At 44.9% G+C, this 22,792-nt stretch overlaps 1 protein-coding gene across 1 annotated transcript in view; it reads left to right on the plus strand.

The window, feature by feature from the left end:
- The window catches only part of DNAH9 (dynein axonemal heavy chain 9), a 312,997-nt gene that overhangs the window by 115,274 nt on the left and 174,931 nt on the right, over positions 1-22,792 (plus strand). Inside the window, exons 29-32 of the mRNA XM_020280809.2 lie at positions 2,672-2,829; positions 5,728-5,866; positions 7,994-8,281; positions 21,308-21,518. Of these exons, the coding sequence (XP_020136398.2) occupies positions 2,672-2,829; positions 5,728-5,866; positions 7,994-8,281; positions 21,308-21,518 (796 nt within the window). The remainder of the gene's footprint in view (positions 1-2,671; positions 2,830-5,727; positions 5,867-7,993; positions 8,282-21,307; positions 21,519-22,792) is intronic.

Consider the following 22,792-nt stretch of genomic DNA (forward strand, 5'->3'; position numbering starts at 1 on the left):
GATTTAAGACCACCCATCTCATAAAAACTGTTGAAAGCAAGGAATGGAATAATCCACAAAAAATACTCAGAATAGCACCTGGCACATATCAAATGCTCCAAAATGTCAGTTACTATTTTTTGTCATTCCCTGTGGCTTTAAAACCTCTAAAACAATGAGTGTTTAATGGAGAAACAGATCCCAACGGTGAGGTGTACCTGGCAGCCTTAGCTGTCAGTCCGGCCCAGCTATGTGTACCTGCACCTGGCTGGGCTTGCACTTAATCCTTACTTTCCCAGTCCACCTGCTTCTCTCCCCTCCCACCTCCCAGCATAAAGGGCCTGGACTTGTCCAAGGCCTCCTGGGCTCTGGTCACTGCTCCATTCCAGTGGTTTGTTCCCTGGACCTCCCTTTAGCAGTGGCTGCTAAAGCAATGGGGAAATTCTCTTGTCCTATACAAGCCAAGCTAACGGAAATTTCTATGGGCACCGCTGCTCCGACATTAACTGCATCTTCAAGTCTGTTCAACACTCTCCCTCAAGGGCCCCTTTACAGAATTTTGCACAAAAGCACAGATGCCTCCAATCCGAAAGTGCATCATAAATTCTTGCTGAGCATGAGGTTTCTGGGCGTCGGTGCTTCGAGAGAGAATGCTGAGTCAGAATGAGCAGCAGGAAGGGTCCTGGGCGCTTGCCGTAGCCTTCATCCAAAGGTAGCAGAGTAACTTGTAAATGCTAATTAAACTTGCTCTCCCACTCTCTAACAAGGCGAGTGCTCCGTGTATTTGATAAATGGGAGCACTGAGGATGAGGGAGAGAACCCGCCTTCACCATTCACATAACCTGCAGGGTGGTGAAGGCAGCGAGAGGCCGCAGGGCAGAGCTGGGCTGGGCTGTGAGCCCCACGCAACGGGCAGCGCTTGATCTGTTTGGCCGGCGTCCTGGGGGCTGATGCCGCTGCTGCCAGGATGGCATTGATATTCTGCACATAGAAAAGAAGTTTCAGCTTCAAACTAATTGCTGCGAGCTCAAATGCATTCAGTCATTAGCACTTCACTTCGGGAAGGGAGCTGAATCCTAATCTCGTAGAACTGTCATGCGTGCTGGCAAACTGCATGCACTGGAGACAGCTGTGGCCAGCGGTGGATGGTTCAGCTGCTCCTTCCCCCGCTGTAACCACCGTCTCTCATACCCGAAACCCCGCAGCCCCATCTCCGCAGAGCTGGGCTACCCTTGGCTGTGCTAGCACCCTGGACTTAGCGCACGTGCTGGCTCATTCAAAACCTTGCACCAGCCCCAGCTTTCGGGTTTTGCTTCCGAGGAGCTTGAGAGGCTGGAAATTCCCACAGACATTCGGGGACCCGGCTAAACAAGGCTGCGGGCTGGCCTGCAAGTGTGCGCCTTTTGTCTTGCTCCTGTTGCTAGTCATTTTTGCACCTGTGTTCTCAAAGCACCAAGTATGAAAATAAATGGTTGCATTTCACTTTTGCCTCTCCTCCCACTGCTATAGAGTGATCTAGAATGTACATCTGACTTGTCAAGCTCTGGGTCCAGACCACATTTAAGAAAAAGCCTAATCTCTTTAGAAAGACACTAACATCCCCTAGGGGGGCTGGCCCCAGCCTACTTTTGATCCATCCCTAAAGGGGTCATCTGTTCTAGAGGTGCCGTCTGGGGTGTGGCTATGAAAAGTTGAACCAAGATGGGGACCACAGTGTGATGATGATAGTCACATTAACAGTTTCCACGTTAGCTGCTATTTTTAAGTGTTTACTACACCCTAAGCCTGAGGTCCCCAACCCCTGGGCTGAGGCCCGGTACTGGTCCATGGCTTGTTAGGAACCAGGCCGTGCATCACCACCTGAGCTCTGACTCCCCTCCCCAAAGTGTCTTCCATGAAACTGAGGAACCAGCTGCACAGCAGGAGGGGAGCAGCAGGCCAGCAGGCAAAGCTTCATCTGTGGGTATTGACAGCCGCCCCCCATCACTCCCATCACCGCCTGAGCTCCACCTCCCACCACCCCCCACCCTCATTCCATGGAAAAATTGTCTTCTATGAAACCTGCCCCTGGTGCCAAAAAGGACCACTGCTCTAAGCTCTTTCCAGACTTTATTTCATTTAATCCTTAGAACAAGCCCAAGAGGTGGGTGCTGGCGACCTTGCCATCACGCAGTGGCTAAGGGCACAGGCTCCAGAATCCCTCTGCCTGGATTCAAATGCAGACGCCCCAGTTAGCAGCAGTGCGGCTTTGGGCAAACCACTCTACCTCTCCATGTTCCCTTCCGTCATAGAGAGACGGGGATGACAAGGGTAAAGTGCCCCCCTCAAAGGATCGTGGTGAGGCTCACGTGAGTTAGTACCCAAAAAGTGCTCAGAACAGTGGCCGGCACACTGTCAGTGCTAATACGCTTCAGCTACTACTGCAGAGAGAACTGGCGTTCAGAGGCAGTTAAATACCTGTTTGCTCTTAGCTGGAGGGTTATAAATATGGACGTGGGCAGCCCGCTGTCTTTTAGATTCGCACCCAGAGCCCCTGAGTGAATGGTCCAGGGTGTGGTCCTGGTGCCTGCCCTTCTACGAAAGGGGCCACAGATCAGTTGTTTGTGTCGTGTGTGACTATGAGTTCCCAGTTTTAGCTATGACCTCACCGCTGAAATGCAATGGAGGATTTTTCCACTGATTGGTTCACCAGGTAAAAAGCATTCAGGATGCAATTAGAGATAAGAAGCAGCGCTTCAACTTCCTTGGGGAGGAGATTAGCCTGAATCCCTCTGTGGGCATCTTCATCACCATGAACCCGGGCTACGCCGGCCGCACGGAGCTGCCCGAGAACCTCAAAGCTCTCTTCAGGTGAGTGTCCACTCTGCCCCCAACAGGAGCCCCCAAAGAAATAAAGCTTCATTCATTTTGCTATGAATATGTATGACATATATGTTAGAGAAAATTTGGAACATTTTAAAAAGTAGATTTGTAGAAACCACCTTTAATGCCTTTAATGCGGAAAAATTATTTTTTGCTTGTGTTCTGTTCTGCTTCATATGCATATTTTAAACTCATAGATTCGTAGTCTACATTTGTGGCTTCCATATTGTTTTGTTTTTCATCTCGTAGTCACCATAAGCATATCGTAAATATTTTCTTCCATTAGATATTCATAATAAATCCCATTTCATGCTACACATTTTTCTATCAAGCACATGGTCCACAATGTAATTAACCAGTCCCCCACAGTTAAATATTAAGACTTTCTAACATTTAAAATAAATTTATGCATAATTCTGTAATGTACATCTTTGTATATAAATCTTTTTTTTTCTGTATGCATGATTATTTTCGTTGGCTAGCTTCCCAGAAGTGGAATTACTGTGTAAATGGGTAGAAACATTTTTAAGGCTTTTGATACACATTGCCAAATTGCCTTCTAAAAAGAGTAGTACCAAATTACACTCCCAGTAGTGACGCATGAGAGCACCTCTTTTATTTCGCCCTTGCTGCTTGGGATATTGCTATGTTTTTAAATCTTCATTATTGTGATAAGAAAACACAAATACATTTCCTAGCAAGAGCTAGAGGTTGCCTTCCTTTTTCAGAAAAGAGAGGTTGGCCCAACAAAGAGACAACTGAAGGATGCTTCATGGCTTCTGATTTTCTGCTTACTGAACTTTTACCTAAGAGAGAAATACCATAGGGAATTATGACAAAGCATGTTGTCTCGCTTTGGGACTGAAAAACCCAGTGCTCTCTGTCTGGGGAGGTTGTCAACACGTTCATGGATTTTCAGAGGCCTGGGAGGTCACTGGGCAGCTCCCTGAGTACTTTAGTCTCTCACTTTTAAATTGCTCCAGTTGTGGCAAATTCCTGTGTCACAGGAGTGGTGTGGGTCTCTCCTCCTTCAGGCAGGTCCCCAAGAGCTGTTGGAATCTCAACAAGCCGCCTAAACTGGCGCCACCCAATACTGCATTCTCTGCTATTTGTTTATACACTGTATTCATTACATAAGCCTTAGGTTGCAAATGACAATGAAGGTAGGTCATAACTCAGATAGGAATTATTCCTTACTTTTTTTTTTCTCTGAATTTAATAAGAACTGTCTTGGCCCGTTCAGGCTGCTATGACAAAAGTACCACAGACTAGTGGCCTAAACCACAGACATTTGTTTCTCATAGTTCTTGGAGGCCAGAAGTTCAAGATCAGGAAGCCAGCATGGTCGGACTCTGGTGAGGCCTGTCTCCCAGATTGCAGACAGCCGAGTTCTTGCCGTGTCCTCGCATGGCAGAAAGACGGCCCACTAGGCAGGTCCTATAAGGACACTGTTCCTGTGTATGAGGGTGCCACCCTCATGACCGAATCACCTCCCAAAGGCTCTACCTCCTACTAGCCTCACCTTAGCCGTGAGGATTTCAATGTGTGCATTTTGGAAGACACACAAACATTCACTCCATAACAGTCCATAACATACATCCAGGGAAGAAAATCTGGAAAAAAAAAACTAGAAATATATTTTTTAAAACAATAAATATAAACATCGACTTTTACACTGAATTCTCGTAAAGACCCTGTGGAATGCATGCTATTAATTTCCCCCATTCTACAGTGAAAAACAGATGGATTCAGCAAATTGCTCAGTGAACTACCCCTAGTGACTAGGGTTAGCGAGTAACCCAACTAATAAATGGCAGAGCTGGAGTTTGAGCCCAGAGCCACTCCAGCCCTATCATGCAGAGATAATCAGTGTAACCATTGGCATTTTTTTTCCTTCTAATACTGTATCAGCAGAGCATTTCTTTTTTCAAAATTAGTATCAGACTCTATATATATAGTTGAATATCCTGCTTTCATCAATTATGTTTCCCATGTCATTAAATAGTTTTCCTTCTATCTACAGCATCATATTTTTATGGCTGCATTGCATTCTGTTGTATGAATGTATGTTTAACTTTATGTTCAGGGTACAAAATAATTTTGAGAATTTAAATATATGATTGCTTCTTTGAATTTGAGTACAATGTAAAATATTTCAAGAAAAAAATGTGTGCTCAAATGAAATGTTTTTGACAATTTTATATCAGTATAGGAAAAATGCAACTAAAGAAATGTAATCTTAGGCTCCTATTAGATGCCTAATAAATTAATAAAAAATAACTTTAAAATTAAATGTTTCTAGTGCCAAAGGAAAAAAAAGCAGTCACTACAAATCCTTCTATAAATCCCCTTCTGTATTCTCATATATGCCATTTTGTGTCAAGGTAGAGGTTAATAGGTACCTGCCTTAGATCTCAGCATTAAAAATTTGCATTTGTATGCAAATAAACACAGCTGGGTATCTAGGTTTGGAGGAGACACACATTTTGAGGTTGAGGAATAGGTAGACTCTCAGTTTCTTGCAGGTACTTGGAAAAACTCGAGTCCTCAGTCTTAGCACTTAATCTACTGTAGACAACTTGCTTTACGAATTCATGCCTTGTGTACGGCACACTGAACTCAAGTTGCAGGATTTGAGTGGCAGCACCAATTCTGCCTCTACTTGCTAACAATTATCCATGACCTTGGGCAATAGACTTCACTTCCTTTATTCTTAGTTAACTTAACTATAAATTGAAAGTCCTAGATGAAATAATTCCTAAGGTCCTTCCAGGAGTTTTTGCACTTACAGATGCCTCCAGGTGTGATCTCAGCCAGTGTCTCATCTCTTACAATCTCTCCTTCGATTCTATGCTTGGGAAACCAATTCTGTCTCCCTGTACACAGGCCTTGTGCAATGGTTGTTCCTGACTTTGAGTTGATCTGTGAAATCATGCTGGTGGCAGAAGGATTCATTGAAGCCCGGTTATTAGCCAGAAAGTTCATCACTCTTTACCAGTTGTGCAAAGAGCTTCTCTCCAAACAGGTACGATCTCAAGGGAAGTGGGATGCCCAAGTACCACGCAACAGCCCCAGTAGAGCACTCTCATAGAGTCGCTGTGCCCACACGCATAGTAAAAGCTCTTACCATTTCTACAGTAAAGATTCATGTTCATTTTATACCTCAGCATTTTTTAAAATTACTTAATCACAGAACTTCATTTTTTAATAGACTATTTGGCAATACCTCGCATAATCCCATGTTGCATGAGAAACATTACAGTGGCCAAGAAGGACCCCTGGAGAGAATGGTCTCTAGATGAAGGGCATGAGATAGGAGGAGTTGGTGACAGGGTTAGGTATTAACTACCCCACGCTCCTCATTGTTGCTTGGCCTTAAGTGTAGCTTCTGTCCAAGGCAGGCGCTTACAAGATACAGAGCCTTAGCAAATCATGACCAAGCTCCTGCAAGGTTTATGCCGTGGACGGAGAACTTCTTGGTATCAAAGATAGCTGACCAAGCTTCTCTGGGCTGTTCCCAATGCATTCTGCCCTCCCTTTGGGGTGACCTTGTTTTGATTGCCTGTGCTGCTGCGAGTCGGCCCCCTCAACCCTGTGGAGTCTGTCCAAGATGGAGAAAATCCTGTTTTCTTCATACTTCCTTTCTCGTTGTATCCTCTCTAGAGTCTTTTCCACCATTGACTTCCAGGCCACTTATACAGCTCTATCCTAAACCTCTTCTCTGAGCTCTAAACCTGAACATTCAATGGTTTAGACTACAACTCCCCTGAGTGTTTAAAAAGTGCCCCAGCTCAGCACATCGGAAGCAATCTCTGCCAGCCCTCACCCAAGCCTATCTCTTCTGCCTTCCCTGTCTCAGCACGTGGACCCACCATTCACTCATTTGCTAATTCTAAAACCCTGGGAGTTTTCCTTGACACCCTCTTCTTCCTCAGCCCTACATCTAATCATCAACAAACTGTTGATTCTACCCTCTGGATACTTTGCCAATACGCCCAGTTTTCTTTCCATAGTCATTGCCACTACTTTAATTCCAAACACCCATGCATGCCTCTTGGGTAAACTATTACAACTGATTCTCTAGTTCTCCCAGCTCTGCTCTAGATCCTTGAGTCCATTCTTTAGTCACTAGCTAGAGTTATTCTTTTAAAATGCTCCTCACTGGTCTTAGGATAAAGACCAATGTCCTGATTACTCTCTTCTAAAGACTGTAGGCTGTTCTGTTTCCTGCCTACCTGGACAGCTTCAGCTCAGGGCTCTTTCCTCGTTGTATGGCTCCATCTACATTGGTCTTCCTTGAGTTCCTTGAAACTGCTTGTCTTCTCACCCAAGCCTGTGGACGTCCTGTTACCTCTGGCTTTGACTGCACTCTTTTCTCATCTGTGCCGGGTTGAATCACACCCCCTTGGATCTTCTTTAATGCCTTTCCTTCAGGGAAGTCTGTCCACAACCTGGGTATGGCCACTGTGTTGTCTTCATTGCACGTTGGATTTTTCCCTTTGTAGCACTTATCACAACTCTAACTAAATAACCATCTACTACAAAGGCAGTGGAAGAGCTGGGACTTGAACCTAGGTCTGTCCGAGTTCAGACTCTACACTCTGGTCCGCACACTCCACCTCCTCCCCGCACCGTGCTGCCCTGGGGCCTGGTGTCAGCAGTACAGTCCACTCTCCCACGGACTCTACTAGCAGTGATTGTGACCAGGAACCCACTCTAAGGAACTATTTTTTTAAACCCCTTTTCTCATTGAGTTTGAAAGCCTCCAAGGTGGCATGTGTAAGCTCAGCCTGTACCATCTCTAAGAGCTAGCACGGTTCCCTCCTTGACAACCCTTCCACCTGCAAAATGCACAAAGAGTAGCCGGATAGATTTGCGAATGGTTCTGTTTAATCTCCCTGACCCCACACCCCTTGTATGTTCTGTGTCTGCTTTGTCATCATCACAGCTGGAAAGATAGCTCATGCCAAGCCATCAACTAGAATTCCGCGATCATGATTTTCTAAGACACGAATCCTTTCCCATGTCTCTGCCCGGGCTTCAGCAGTGACCTAATACTGATCTAGTGTCTATAATTTTGCAGACACTAGCCCTGGCACATGGGGTTCTGCACCCCAGTTGCCTTGGTCTAACCCCAGTTGCCTGCCCACAGGATCACTACGACTGGGGCCTGAGGGCCATCAAGTCCGTGCTTGTGGTGGCAGGAGCCCTGAAGCGAGGGGACCCTGGCCGGCCTGAAGACCAAGTCCTGATGCGCTCCTTGCGAGACTTCAACATCCCCAAGATTGTGACCGATGACATGCCCGTGTTCCTGGGCCTGATTGGGGACCTCTTTCCTTCCCTGGATGTCCCCCGGAGGAGAGACCTCAACTTCGAAGCTTTGGTGAGGAAGGCGGTGGTGGATCTGAAGCTTCAGCCCGAGGAGAACTTTGTGCTCAAGGTACACGAAGTTTCCCCTCCCTCCAAGATTTCTCTGTCTCTTAATTCTTTTCTTGGACAAAGAGTTGTCCTTCATCCTTAATCCAAAAGGGGGTTGCATTCGATGTTGAAATATGTATTTAGTTAGCAATAACTCAGTTCTTTTTAACAGCTCTTTCCTGGGGAACCCCAGTGTGGAATGCATGGTAGGAAACACAAGAGAGATGGAGTTCATGAATCAAATGGGAAAAAGTGAGACAAACACAGTCTCTCTGCTACAGCACCTGCTTCTTTCAAATGTACCGCTCCATACACAGTTCTAGAGGAATGATAGTGGCATAATATGGAAGCCATGTAGGCTCATGTGCAAGTTTTCTGAGCCCATAAAGATTTTGAAGTGGTTGGGTTAAGCTTTCCTACAAATTAAAGAAAAAAATCTTAGAGTGGCAGGCAAAATAAAGCACTGCTTCCCAAAGATGCCCGTGCCCTAATCCCCAGAATCTGTGACTGTATTGTGACACATGGCACAAGGGGAGATTAAGAAAAGATAACCTGGGGGGCGGAGCAAGATGGCGGACGAATAACACCGCCAGACAGAGGGTCTCTACAGAAAAGACCAATTCTAGCAGAAACTAGAGGAAAGAAGCAAGAAGACGAGCATACAGCGGACAAGGGCCGGAAGGAGGGGTACCTGAGACCCCGGGAGACTCCACGGGAGGAGGCTGCGGAGGAGAACTGGAGGCTGAGACCACCGGAGCAGCCCGGAGACCAGCGGCAAGGGTAGGTGGAATTGCTGTTTCCCCTCCCCTGCATTCGGGACTGCTGGCGGGCTCCCCAGTGGGTGGAGAGACCTGCGGACATCAGCCCAGAGACTGCCGCCGCTTGCCAACGGTGAGCCTGTAGCAGACGTGGCACCAGGTTCCCAACTTCCTCCGGGCACCTCCGTGTGCACAGACCCGAGCCGCGCGGCAGGCGCCATATTGCCTCCTCCTCCCCTCCGCGGACCCTACCCGCGGCTGCCCAGAGAGACAATACAGCCACCAGCTGGAGGCACCTCCAGGGAACGGGACCTTCCCGTTTGGGACCCCGCCCGCCCTCCCAGGTGCTGCTGGCACCGTGTTCCCAGGAAAACGTTGCCGACTCAGAGGCTGAGAGACATAGATCCAGCTTGGGCTCCCTGTGGGTGAATTAGGACCGGAAATCCTCTCCCTGGTGGGAATACAGTTTGAACTCTGGGACCCAGAGGTCGGACCTGCAGACCAGATCCCCTACACCGAGGGCTAGCATTGCCCCGGGCACAGAAGGATTATACGCGAACAGCCTACTGAGGGCTGTGTGCCTCCAGGGGCGGATCGGCGTCCTAGAGGGCAACCCTCCTCCCAGGAGGAGGCCGTGCGCCCAACCCAGGTGGCGTTCCTGTGCAGGGAACCTCCCCGCCGGCACCACAGTCCGGGGAGGCCTGGTGGCTTGTGGTCTGGCCTGCTGGCAGAGGCCCAGGAGTAGCTGCAGAGTTGGGGAGGGTGGAAAGAAGCGAGGCCTGCTGCAGACTGCGGGTCTCAGACAGCCCCACCCCCACCTCCAGACTTTCTGGCTGAGCGGGACCATTCCAGCCCTGCCCTGACAGCTTTCCCTGTAAGCTGAGAACAGAACTTTGACCCCTGCTAACAGCCTGAGGGCAGGCTTACCCAACCCAGCTCCGCCCAGAACGAGAGCTGATAACAGGACTCAAAATCAACACCATAGCCTGTTCCTCCAAGCAAACGCCACCTACTGACAGGGGCGGCATCTTGCACAGCCTTTCCACGGCATCCACTGACTCAATATACAGGGAGTGGTCCAATTTCACTCACAGGCACCACCTAACGCCTCAGAAACTAAACAAGGTGTGTGAATACCCAAACAATAACCTAAGGAAAGAAACAACAACTGATCGACATGGGAAGAAGTCAGCGAAAGAACTCAGGAAATATGAAGAACCAAACGGAAAACACACCCCCAAGGAGGAGCACCAGCCCCCTAGAAACGGACACCGACCAAAATCAGGCAACCAATATGACAGAAAAGGAATTTCGTATGTGGATCATAAGAACACTCACCCAGCTGCAACAACAACTCAATAACCAACACCAAGAAAACACAAAAAACCTCCAAGAAATGGAACAAAGGTTCAACAAAGAGATTGACACAGTGAAGAAAACTTTAACCGAAGTCCTGGAGATGAAGAATCAACTCAGAAAACTACAAAATACTGTGGAAAGTCTCAAGAACAGGGTAGATCAAGCAGAAGAAAGAATCTCAGAGCTTGAAGATAACACCTTCCAATTAAATAAATCAGTCACAGAAATACAGCAGAGAAACAAGAGAAAAGACCAAAGCCTACAAGAGCTGTGGGATTATGTGAAAAAACCTAACGTGAGGGTCATAGGTTTAGCCGAAGGGGAGGAAGACAACACTCAAGGGCTGGACAAGCTTTTTGAAGATATAATAGAGGAAAATTTCCCAGGCCTTGCTCAAAATCTCGATATACAAGTTCAAGAAGCCCAGAGGACCCCTGGGAGATTCAATGCAAACAGGAAGACGTCACGTCATGCAGTCATCAGACTGACCAAAGTATCAACTAAAGAGGCCCTTCTAAGAGCTGTAAGACAAAAGAAGCAAGTGACATACAAGGGAAAGCCAATTCGAATAACATCAGACTTCTCTAATGAGACTTTACAAGCAAGGAGAGACTGGGGCCCCATTCTCACTCTTTTGAAACAAAACAATGCCCAGCCTAGAATATTATTCCCTGCAAAACTAAGCTTCATATATGAAGGAGAAATAAAAACATTCTCAGACAAGCAAAGGCTCAGAGAATTCACCAAGACAAGACCAGCCCTACAAGAAGTACTTAAAACAGCGTTACGCACGGAACATCATAATAATAATCCACGGATATAAAAACAACCAAAACCCAAAGATATTAAAGGCCAGATATTACAATGGCTCAAGACAGAAATCATAGCAACAACATCCAACCCAACAGAATGATCAGTAATCTACCTTACCTATCAGTTCTCTCAATAAATGTGAATGGCTTAAACTCTCCACTCAAGAGACATAGGCTGGCTGAATGGATAAGAAAATACAGGCCAAGTATATGCTGTCTTCAGGAAACACATTTAACCTGCAAGGATGCACATAGACTAAAAATAAAAGGGTGGAGATCAATATTCCAAGCAAATAGAAACCAAAAGAAGGCTGGTGTGGCAGTTCTACTTTCAGACGATTTAGTTTTTAAACCAACAAAAGTAGTAAAAGACAAAGAGGGTCATTATATAATGGTGAAGGGCACAGTCCAACAAGAGGAGATAACAATTTTAAATATATATGCACCCAACTTAGGTGCACCCAGATTCATAAAGCAAACCTTACTGGAGCTAAGCAAATGGATTAATAGCAACTCCATAATCGCCGGAGATTTCAACACCCCACTGACGGCACGAGACAGATCCTCCAAACAGAAAATTAATAAAGAAATAATGGACTTAAACAAAACTCTAGAACAATTGGGTCTGACAGACATCTACAGAACATTCTACCCAAAATCCACTGAATATACGTTCTTCTCATCAGCTCACGGGACATTCTCTAAGATTGACCATATCCTAGGACACAAAGAAAATCTCAAGAAATTTAAAAAAATAGAAATCATACCATGTACTTTCTCAGATCACAGTGGAATAAAACTAGAAATCAACCCTAACAGAAACTCACATTTCTACACAAAAACGTGGAAATTAAACAACCTCCTACTAAATGATTACTTCGTAAATGAAGAAATCAAGACGGAAATAAAAAACTTCTATGAAGAAAACGACAATGGAGAGACAAGTTATCAACTCCTCTGGGACACAGCTAAAGCAGTTCTGAGAGGAAAGTTTATCTCCATAAATGCCTATAACCAAAAGGCAAGAAGATCACAAATAGACAATCTAATGAAACGACTCAAAGAGCTGGAAAAAGAAGAACAGACCAACCCCAAACCCAGCAGAAGAAGTGAAATCAACAAGATCAAATCAGAACTAAACGAAATTGAAAACAGGAAAGCTATTCAGGAGATTAATAAAACAAAAAGTTGGTTCTTTGAAAAAATAAACAAAATTGACACGCCATTGGCTAAGCTAACGAAAAGCAGAAAAGAGAAATCTCTAATAAGCTCCATCAGGAATGAAAAAGGAGATATCACAACTGATCCCAAAGAGATACAAGATACAATTTATGAATACTACAAAAATCTTTATGCACACAAACTGGAAAATGTGGAGGAAATGGACAAATTTCTAGAAACACACAGCCTCCCTAGGAAGGGAGGCTGGAAGGGAGGCTGGAACCAGGAAGAAATAGATTCCCTGAACAGACCAATCTCAACAGCTGAAATAGAAACAGCAATTAAAAATCTCCCTAAAAAGAAAAGTCCCGGTCCAGATGGCTTCACACCTGAATTTTACCATACTTACAAAGAAGAACTAGTACCTATCTTGCAGAAACTATTCCACAACATCGAGAAGAACGGAAACCTCCCCGACACCTTTTATGAAGCGAATATTACTCTGATACCAAAACCAGGAAAGGATGCAACAAAAAAAGAAAACTACAGACCAATATCCCTAATGAATATAGATGCAAAAATTTTCAACAAAATCTTAGCTAACCGAATCCAGACACTTATCAAAAAAATAATCCACCACGACCAAGTGGGCTTCATCCCAGGGATGCAGGGATGGTTCAACATACGTAAATCTATAAATGCAATTCACCACATCAACAGAAGCAAAAACAAAGACCACATGATTCTTTCAATAGATGCAGAAAAAGCTTTTGACAAAATTCAACACCCTTTCATGATACGAACACTTAAGAAAATAGGCATAGAAGGGACATACCTAAAAATGATACAAGCCATATATGACAGACCCGTAGCCAACATCATACTGAATGGGGAAAGACTGAAATCATTCCCACTTAGAACTGGAACCAGACAAGGCTGCCCACTATCTCCACTTCTATTCAACATAGTGCTGGAAGTCTTGGCTACAGCAATCAGACAGGAAAATGGAATCAAAGGTATCCAAATAGGGGCAGAAGAGATCAAACTTTCACTGTTTGCTGATGATATGATATTGTATCTAGAAAACCCCAAGGATTCAACCAAGAAACTCCTGGAACTGATCAATGAATTTAGTAAAGTCTCAGGATACAAAATTAATACACAGAAATCAGAGGCATTCATATACGCCAACAACAATCTAATTGAGAACCAAATCAAAGACTCAATTCCCTTCACAATAGCAACAAAGAAATTAAAGTACCTAGGAATATATTTAACCAAAGAGGTAAAAGACCTCTACAGGGAGAACTATGAAACACTGAGGAAGGAAATAGCAGAGGATGTAAACAGATGGAAATCCATACCATGCTCGTGGATCGGCAGACTCAATATCGTCAAAATGTCTATACTACCCAAACTGATCTACAGATTCAATGCAATACCTATTAAAATCCCATCAGCATTCTTCACAGATATAGAAAAAATAATTTTACGCTTCGTATGGAACCAAAGAAGACCCCGAATATCAAGAGCAATTCTAGGCAACAAAAACAAAATGGGAGGCATTAATATGCCAGATATTAAACTATACTACAAAGCTGTAGTAATTAAAACAATATGGTATTGGCACAAAAACAGGAATATTGACCAGTGGAACAGATGTGAGAATCCTGATATAAAACCATCCTCATTTAGCCGTCTCATCTTTGACAAAGCAGACAAAAACATATGCTGGGGAAAAGAATCCCTCTTCAATAAATGGTGCTGGGAAAACTGGATAGCCACCTGTAGAAGGCTAAAACAGGACCCACACCTTTCACCTCTCACAAAAACCAACTCACGCTGGATAACAGACTTAAACCTAAGATATGAAACTATTAGAACTCTAGAGGAAAAAGTTGGAAACACTCTCCTAGACATCGGCCTGGGCAAAGAGTTTATGAAGAAGTCCCCAAAGGCAATCACAGCAGCAACAAAAATAAATAAATGGGACATGATCAAACTACAAAGCTTCTGCACAGTCAAAGAAATAGTCACGAAAGTAAACAGACAACCTACAGAATGGGAGAAAATTTTTGCATCCTATGCATCCGATAAGGGACTGATAACTAGAATATACTTAGAACTCACGAAAATTAGGAAGAAAAAATCAAATAACCCCATTAAAAAGTGGGCAAAGGACTTGAACAGAAATTTTTCTAAAGAAGACAGAAGAATGGCCAACAAACATATGAAGAAATGCTCAACATCTCTAATCATCAGGGAAATGCAAATCAAAACCACAATGAGATATCACTTAACCCCAGTGAGAATGGCCTTTATCAAAAAATCTCCAAACAATAAATGCTGGCGTGGTTGCGGAGAGAGAGGAACACTCCTACACTGCTGGTGGGACTGCAAACTAGTTCAACCTCTGTGGAAAGCAATATGGAGATACCTTAAAGCGATACAAGTGAATCTACCATTTGATCCAGCAATCCCATTGCTGGGCATCTACCCAAATGATCCAGTGACACTCTACAAAAAAGACACCTGCACTCGAATGTTTATAGCAGCACAATTCATAATTGCAAGGCTGTGGAAACAGCCCAAGTGCCCATCAATCAAAGAATGGATTAATAAAATGTGGTATATGTACACCATGGAGTACTATTCAGCTCTAAGAAACAATGGTGATATAGCACACCTTATATTTTCCTGGTTAGAGCTGGAACCCATACTACTAAGTGAAGTATCCCAAGAATGGAAAAACAAGCACCAGATATATTCTCCAGCAAACTGGTATTAACTGAGTAGCACCTAAGTGGACACATAGGTGCTACAGTAATAGGGTATTGGGCAGGTGGGAGGGGGGAGGGGGGCGGGTATATACATACATAGTGAGTGAGATGTGCACCATCTGGGGGATGGTCATGATGGAGACTCAGACTTTTGGGGGGAGGGGGGGAAATGGGCATTTATTGAAACCTTAAAATCTGTACCCCCATAATATGCCAAAATAAAAAAAAATAATTAAAAAAAAAAAAAAAAAAAAAAGAAAAGATAACCTGGGACCAAGACACAGAGGCCTTGGACGCCAGACTGAGAGCTTTCCCCTTGAAGACTCTGATCCTAAGAGGTGGCGCCACCCCTGACATGAGTCGAATCCAGTGAGGTTCATAAGATGCTGTGCGCTGAGGATCCTGTCTTAGAATCAGGACTGTCCACATCTGCCCAGACTCTCTGGGAGCCTGATGAGGCCATCGGCCCCTCCGGCCCCAGTTCTGTGTCTCTTTCCAACTCAGGAGCTTCCTCCTTCTTTCCAGTTACTTGTCAGTTGGGCCACAGTCCATTTCTTTCTTTTCCTTCTATTCCTCTTCATCACTGCTCTCTGCTATTCTGATAAGACAGATGCTCTCTATGAAAAGCTGATATTTCCACCCACTTTTCATTTGGACTGTCACTTAAACTTCTGAAAAATAACTTCTCAAAAACTGCCTTGTGGGCCAGGCGCGGTGGCTCACGCCTGTAATCCTAGCACTCTGGGAGGCCAAGGCGGGCAGATCGTTTGAGCTCAGGAGTTCAAGACCAGCCTGAGCAAGAGCGAGACCCCGTCTCTACTAAAAATAGAAAGAAATTAATTGGCCAACTAAAAATATATAGAAAAAATTATCCGGGCATGGTGGCACATGCCTATAGTCCCAGCTACTTGGGAGGCTGAGGCAGGAGGATTGCTTGAGCCCAGGAGTTTGAGGTTGCTGTGAGCTAGGCTGATGCCACGGCACTTTAGCCCGGGCGACAGAGTGAGACTCTGTCTCAAATAAAAAAAAAAAAAAAAAAAAAAAAAAAACAAACTGCCCTGTGATGCTCTGGTTTGAGGTAGATCCTGAGATCCCTTAAAAGTGATGGTATAAATTTATTTATTTAAAGAAAAAGGAATAAACTCATAGAGGCATGGAAACTGGGAAGAGGATATTATAATAAATTTGTGGCAAGTTGGAAAGAGGGTTAACGAGAGTTGACAGATCAGCAGAGTGGAGGGGCTTTGGGGCCAAAGCATGCTCAGGAAAGGATCAGGGACGGAATGCCAGGAAGCAGCGTCCTGCCAGGCAGAGCCCTGGAGAAACTCTGGGCTCGGAGTTGGTGGTTAGGAGGGTGGGAATGAGAAAGAGAACTTAAGTTAGCCGGAGAGTGCATCATTAGGTCTGTTCACCCTAAAATTTCACAAGGTGGCTCCCCACAGTCTTCTCCCAATACTTTCTTCCAGTCCCCAAATCCCAAGTAACATACATAGACAGAACTTGCACAGCCAGGCATTCAACCCAAGGCCAAAAAGAAAAAAGAAAAGTCTTCAAGAAAATGTGTTAAACTGTTTGGGGAAAACTAAGGCTGCTCTTGGGGTATTGGTACCTCAGTTAATAGCCCTTCCGTTCTGTTTGGAGTCCCTCAGTCTGAATGCCAGCTACCTGCTCACCCACCCACAAATGAAAGGACAAAGACAGAGGCCAAGATCCGGCCATGTCCGCAGGGCCTCCACTCAGTCCTCCTACCCTGGAAAGAGACCCACGGGACCAGAAGAGGAGAGCGCCCATCCCAGCCTCCTGGGAAACATGGTCCAGCTCTTTATTTGAATTTGAGGCTCACCAGATACCGGAGAACACCAACGACGTGAGAGATAAAGACAGGTACACACGCACACACGCATACACACGCTACCACCACAACCGGCACAGTGAAAATAAGAAGGAGAACAAGTTAGAAGTTCTAATTAGTGTCCTTGAAGAAAATAAAATATCCATAAAACAAGAATTAGATGCCATTGTGAAGAAAGAACTATTGGCGAATTGTAAAGAACTCTTCAAAAGGTGAAATTGTATCCTTGATGACACTCAAATCCAGAGAAAGGATTGGAAGATTAAGTCAAGAAAATTTCCCGGGATGAAACTATAGACAGTATATACGTGCTGTGCACGTGTAGAGTAAAATACGTGCACGTGCACACAGAGACAGAGAGTGTGAGAAGCAAGATGACATCCGGAGGATCAATCTAGGTTATCCAACATGTTACCAATAAGAATTGCAGAAAAAGAACAGAGAAAACTCACTGGAGCTGGAAAAACATGTGTGCACATTGGGAAGACAATACATAGCAGAGTGATTTTAAATGGGCTTATACGATGACACATCATAGTGGAATTTCAGAAGTCAAAAGTCAAGAGAAAAGAATAAAACTTTCCGATTTAAGCAATGGAGGGAGGTAGCACAAGTGTTCCAGGAAAGGAGTGAAATTCAGGATGCCCTCAGAATCTCCCGCCAGCAACACTGGGTGCTAGAGCACAAAGAAGCCATCCATTCCTTCAAAGTTCGGAAAGAAAATGATTTCAAGACCAGAATTCTGTACAATGAAATTATCATTCAAGTTACTTTCAGAGACTCATAAATTCTACTTGTTACGTGCCATTTTTGAGTACGTTACTTGAGGACATTCTAGAGCAAAACTACAATGAAAAACAAGAAAAATGTCGTGGCAGTCAAAGAAGTCAGAATCAGAAAAGGAAGTTATGAATGACAGCAATTCGCAGGCCCGGACAGCGATCAATTCAAATCAGAGCAGGAAATCCTTGGTCTCCAGGAAAAGAGGTTCTCAGGAAGAGTGAACGTATTCAAAGCAAGGCTAGACTAGAAAGCTGAGAGTGCTCGTGTGTTTTATTTAACTTCTAAGTTATGAGGACTTTGATAGCTATTTTTTGTGTCAATTTGACAGAATCACGGGTGCCCAGATATTTGGTCAAATATCACTGTGGTGTGATCATGAGTGTGGTACAAAGTTTCAGTTAGACAAGACAAATAAGTTCTGAAGATCCACTGTACAGCATGTGACTATAATGAATAATAATATATTACATACTTGAAAATTGCTAAGAGAATAGCTCTTAAGTGTTCTCACCACAAAAAAGTGATAAGTATGTGAGACGATGACTATGTTAATCACTTTGATTTAATCATTTCAACAGTGTATACGTATATCCAAACATCACATTGTACACTGTAAATATACGCAATTTGTCTTTGTCAATTATACTTAATAAAGCTGGAGAGAGAAAGGGAAGGGCCGATACATGCTACAGCACAGCTGAGCCTTGAAAACATCACACTCAGCCAAAGAAACCATCCCAAAAGACCACATACAGTATGATTCTATTTCTATGACATGTACAGAATACATAAATCTACAGAGGCAGGAAGTAGACCAGGGGTCGGTCGCATAGGCTAGGATCTGAATGGGGGATGGGGAATGACTACTAATGGGTCTAGGGTTTCCTTTTGGGATGATGAAATGTTCTAAAATGGGATAGTAATGATAGCTGTAAAATTCTGTGAATGTGCTAAAAATCATTGCATTGTATACTTCAAAAGGGTAAATTTTATGATACATGAATTCTATCTCAATAAAACTGCCAAAAGAAATTAAAAAAAAAAAAGTTGATGGATCTAGAAAGGGATATCAGGGCATGGTGCCTGTCTTCAGTCAGTTGTTCACGCAAACAAACAAAAATCTAGGAATATAATCCAGTCTCCTTTCAGGAGCCAAAGCACCACCACCTTCTCCTCCTCCTCCCTCCTTCCTTCCTTTCATTTTCTCTTCCTCCTTCTCCTCTTCCCCCTCTCTCTCTAATGCAATGACATCAGGTCAATTTTACCTTTAAAATCTTCCAAATGGTTTCCTATTATAACAGGGTGAAATTCCAGCTCCCATTTCCTGTGTCTCTGGCCCCTGCTTGCACCTTTATTTCATCTCGTGCTGCACTCCCAATTTGCTTCCTATTCATTTAGCCCTCCAAGCTGGATGCTGACCTTTAGGCTCTTGCACCTACTGTTGCTCTACCAGGGCTGCCTTCCCCAAAGGCCTCCGCAGGGCTGACTCTTTTCCATTCACATCTGGATTTAAACATCACCTCCTTGGAAGCCCTTCACAACCCTCTCCTCCTTCATCCTTCCCGGGAAGATCCTGCTCTAAGTCCTTGAAGGAAGAAAATAAGTGCCAGGATTGAGAATATTTCTGGGTGTTTTGGGCCCTGAATCTTAGGAATAGCAATGCCTTGGGATAGAGAAGAAAAAAATAGTGATGCCATGGATAACAAAGTGCAAATTAGTATCTCAGTAATTATCATGTCACAACCAAAACTGATCATCTTGCCCCCAAACAGCCATTTATCTGTTACCTTCACGTTGAGCGTGGCACTGCTGCTCTCCTTCCAATTCCCCGGTTGTACAATTCTAGGATTCCTTTTAACTCCTGCATCACTTAAATTTTAAAAACATAGGAGTTGTTATTTATCATTTTTAGGTGTAAAATAAATAAAACATATGGAAAAAACTTTCCATTCTCCCACTGTCCTGTCAACATTTTGGTGCATTGTCTTTTTGGTTTACTTTTCCTCTGCTAAGGATCTTATTGTGCAAAATACATAGAAACCTGATCGCAATAAAATCAAAGTTAAAAAAAAACCTGCCCTGTGATGCTCTGGTTTGAGATAGATCCTGAGATCCCTTAAAAGTGATGGTATAAATTTATTTATTTAAAGCAAAAGGAATAAACTCATAGAGGCATGGAAACTGGGAAGAGGATATTATAAGAAATTTGTGGCAAGTTGGAAAGAGGGTGAACGAGAGTTGACAGATCAGCAGAGTGGAGGGGCTTTGGGGCCAGAGCATGCTCAGGAAAGGGTTGGGGAGGGAACGCCAGGAAGCAGCAAATGTATTTGCTCGTGGTACACAAGACCTTTCATGATTGGGCCCATCCCACACCTCTAGCCGTCCTTCACAGTTTCAAAAAATACCTGTCCAGCACTCAGGACGTGCCAGATTCTCTGCTAGATGCTAGAAGAAGGTAGAGAAGCCCAGCCCCACCTGCCTTCAAGGAGCTGATCATCGGATAGGGAGATAGAAGAGTAACCGCTGAGGCATTGCGAGGTGCTGGGATGTAGGCTGCATGTACGGGACACCTAGACCAGGTGAAGGCTTCCCGGGGAGTGTGCAGGGGCTGGACAGTGGAAGGCAGGAGGAAGGGTAACTTCGGAACAGAAGGCACAGCATGTTCAAGGCACGGACACAGGGAAGAGCACTGCTGAACAGTAGCCGTCTGGCTGGACTGCCGGGGAATGACCGAGAAGACTGCAGGCTGGTTTGGGCCAGACAGCAAAGGGGCTTTGTAAGCCAGTCTAAGCATTTGGGACTTCCTGGCCAAAGCGATGGAAAACCACTGAAGGGACAGCGTGATCAGATTTCCGTTCCAGCAGGCGTACTCCCACAACAGCCTGGACGGCCGAGCCCGGAGGCAAGCCACACCAAGAGCGATGAGACCTTCCATGCTACCCCTGTCCCCACAGGACTTCCTGACTCACCAAACCATCGGGCCAACCACATCACGCTCTGTCACCCTGCAAGCCATTGCTTGTGCTGCTGTTACCTCTGCCTGGAGTGTCTTCCTGCACGTCTTCTAGGCAAACTCCTACGCATCCCCGGAGGCCCTGTTCAAATGCTCCCTCCTCCACAAAGCCTTTTTCCCTTTATCTGTACAAAGTCAATTGTTCCTTCCTCTCTGCCTCCATAGCACTTTGTAAATATCTCTGTTTTAGCACTTGTCATCTTACGTTACAGCGATTTGTCGATATGACTTTCTTTTCCGACAGACTGTAAGATCACGGAGGGCAGGAGAGTCACTTTTCCATCTCCCCCACCTGGTCCACTCTCTAGCATTTACCTGATGACTAATAATTATATGACCAAAGGATGGGTAAGTGAATAAATGGATCCTATTAGCCCTGCATTTCAGACCCCACCACATCTCGGGGTGAATAACCCTCCCTCTGTTGACTTCACGTCTCACTTCGGACCCCAGCCTGGCCCACAGGAGAGCAGCTGGGCTGCGGGTGAGTGACAGGCCGGCCCCACCAGCTGAATTTCCTGTCTCCCCAGGTGGTGCAGCTGGAGGAGCTCCTGGCAGTGCGGCATTCCGTGTTCGTGGTGGGCGGCGCCGGCACGGGCAAGTCGCAGGTGCTGAGGTCCCTGCACAAGACCTACCAGATCATGCAACGCCGCCCCGTCTGCACTGACCTCAATCCCAAAGCAGTCACAAACGACGAGCTCTTTGGCATCATTAATCCGGCCACACGAGAATGGAAGGACGGTAAGAGACATCTCCCAGCTGCCTTTTAGAGGCGCACGTAAAGAGGCTAGCGCAGGGCAGGCGTTCAGTGGGTCACCGATTCTGGAGCATAAGGCATGGCGTGGAGCCGCTACGTTGCCTGGCAGTGGGTCTAAGGCGCCCTCGTGTAGGAAGCCCGCGGCTTGTGACCAAAAAAGTCATGCAGTCTAGCATCCTGCAGAGGCACCTCTCCCTCCATCAGCGTCGCCCCAGCAGTCATGGGAAAGCTGCGTGCCACGGCACCCTGTGCCCATGCCAGGCCCCTGGTGACGCTGAAGGTACATGTCTATTCAATCCCAGAGACGATCCTAGAGCCACATCCCTTCTCCACTGATTCAGAGGACCCCAAACCCACGTTCACTCGGTGTGATCTCAGCATCACCTTCAAAGAGCTAAGTACCACGACAGACAGACGTTGTTGAGGGGAACAGTACAGAAAAGTGCAGAAAGGAAGCGGAGAAAACTCTATGAGCTGATAGAGACCTCTTTCTGAAACCTGCGTGGCTTCTAGAAGGAGGGAATCTCAGCTCCCTCCTAACATTTCAATGTCTGACTACATCGTGGGCAAACTGTCTGGATTTCTCTAATTTGGGACCTGCAATCAGAGGCCTAGAACCAGGGGGCTGAACACTCAGCGTCTCTAATTTGTATTTCGCTACTCGTGAGGCTTGACATCTTTCCCTCTGATTGGTCTTAGCATTGTGTCCTTTTGTGATTTAATTTCCCCTGGCTTCTCTCTCCCTTTGTAAGAGTTCTTCACACATCAAAGACATTAACCCTTTATCTGTCATATGTGTTGCTAATACCCCCTCCCCAACTATCCTTTGTGTGCAGACATTTCAGGGCATCTTCTGCCATGCACTTTTTAAAAATGGAAATTATGTCTGTCTAATCTTTTTAGCATCTGGGATCCCTATTTAGTTTATAACTCAGTTTCTAACTTTCAACTGCAGATACAGTATCATAAATTTGGTCAATAAGATTATTTTTACATTAACATTTTTTTTTTGTCCATCTGGAATTTATGTTGGGGCTCTGTATGAGGTAGGGTAGAATCTACTTTATTTCCTTCCAGATGGATAATTGATTGTAACAGCACCATTTATTAAGTAAACCATCCTTTCCCTCTGAATGTAAACACCAGCTTGTCATTTATTAAATTCCATATGTGTACTGAGGTCTGATTCTGGGCTTTCTATGCTGTTCCACTCACTTATTTATCTAATCCTATACTAATATCATTTTACTTCAATTAC

Source organism: Microcebus murinus, chromosome 18, assembly GCF_040939455.1.
Source record: "Microcebus murinus isolate Inina chromosome 18, M.murinus_Inina_mat1.0, whole genome shotgun sequence".
Taxonomy (NCBI): domain Eukaryota; kingdom Metazoa; phylum Chordata; class Mammalia; order Primates; family Cheirogaleidae; genus Microcebus; species Microcebus murinus.